The sequence below is a fragment of the Echinops telfairi genome, unplaced genomic scaffold, assembly GCF_000313985.2.
Source record: "Echinops telfairi isolate 266 unplaced genomic scaffold, ASM31398v2 ScPeMD7_28;HRSCAF=97, whole genome shotgun sequence".
Classification (NCBI taxonomy): domain Eukaryota; kingdom Metazoa; phylum Chordata; class Mammalia; order Afrosoricida; family Tenrecidae; genus Echinops; species Echinops telfairi.
The window spans coordinates 4,765,765-4,766,905 of record NW_022103925.1 but is presented as its reverse complement, the minus strand read 5'-3'; the positions used below and the strand labels follow the sequence as shown (position 1 = coordinate 4,766,905).

The following is a 1,141-nucleotide window of genomic DNA, read 5'->3' as shown; positions in this document are numbered from 1 at the left end:
CTACTCATCCATCTATCCATCCATCTAGTCCCTCACCCATCCATCCACCTATCTGTTTATTCACCTACTCACTCAACCATCCAACTAACCACTCTCTCCCCCATCCATCTATCCTTCCATCTACTCACCCATCCATACCCCTATGCCACCCACCGGACCAAGATCCATCTTACGTGAATATCCAGGTAGAGTTTGGGCAGGTATCTCACACACGGCTCCTGCAGGGAGAGAAGTTCAGATTGCTGTGATGTCCACACAACACACCCTCAGCCTGCTCATGGCTGGTCCAGCCTCACCCCCCAGGGACTGTCCTTGAAGCAATGCCACATGCGCTGTGCTCTGTGCTGAGCCCTGCAACAAGCGCTTCCAGAAGCCCGGCACCCATGTACCTGGGCGAGTTTAGCCTCAGGGGGAAGGAACTCCGAGAGAATGGGATCAACAGGATTGGGAATCTCTTGGTGCCCAATGACAATTACTGCAAGTTTGAAGACTGGCTGATGCCCATTCTGGACCAGATGGTGCTGGAGCAGAACACGGAGAGTGTGAAGTGGACGCCCTCATGATCGCCCGGCTAGGCAAGGAGATCAACAATCCTGAGTCGGTGTATTACTGGGTCCGGAAGAGCCACATCCCTGTGTTGAGCCCGGCGCTCACGGACGGCTCGCTGGGCGACATGATCTTCTTCCATTCCTACAAGAACCCTGGCCTGGTCCTGGACATGGTTGAGGACCCGAGGCTCATCAACACACAGGCCATCTTCGCCAAGCACTCTGGAATGGTCATCCTGGGCGGGGGCCTGGTCAAGCACCACATCGCCAACGCCAACCTCATGCGGAACAGGAGTTCGATGGCTCTGATTCAAGTGCCCGGCCGGATGAGGCTGTCTCATGGGGCAAGATCCGGGTGGACGCAGAGCCTGTCAAGGTGTGTGCTGATGTCTCCCTGGCCTTCCCTCTGCTTGTGGCTGAAACCTTTGCCCGGAAGGCAGATGCTTTCGTGCCGGAGAAGAATGAGGACTGAGCAGCAACCGTCCCACGGAGATCTTGCCCCACCTCTATTTATTAGTGTGAAAGCCCAGCCCCCTGCGCCTCCCTGGCCAGCACGGTGTCCTAAATAAATGGTTCCAGCTCTTCTTCTTCTT

At 55.8% G+C, this 1,141-nt stretch overlaps 1 protein-coding gene and 1 pseudogene across 1 annotated transcript in view; one reads left to right on the top strand and one right to left on the bottom strand.

Annotated features, from left to right (window-relative positions):
• CYTL1 (cytokine like 1) overlaps positions 1-1,141 on the bottom strand; it is a 76,340-nt gene that overhangs the window by 70,833 nt on the left and 4,366 nt on the right. Inside the window, exon 2 of the mRNA XM_045289483.1 lies at positions 174-218. Within this exon, the coding sequence (XP_045145418.1) occupies positions 174-218 (45 nt within the window). The remainder of the gene's footprint in view (positions 1-173; positions 219-1,141) is intronic.
• On the top strand, positions 384-1,020 carry LOC101652353 (annotated as a pseudogene).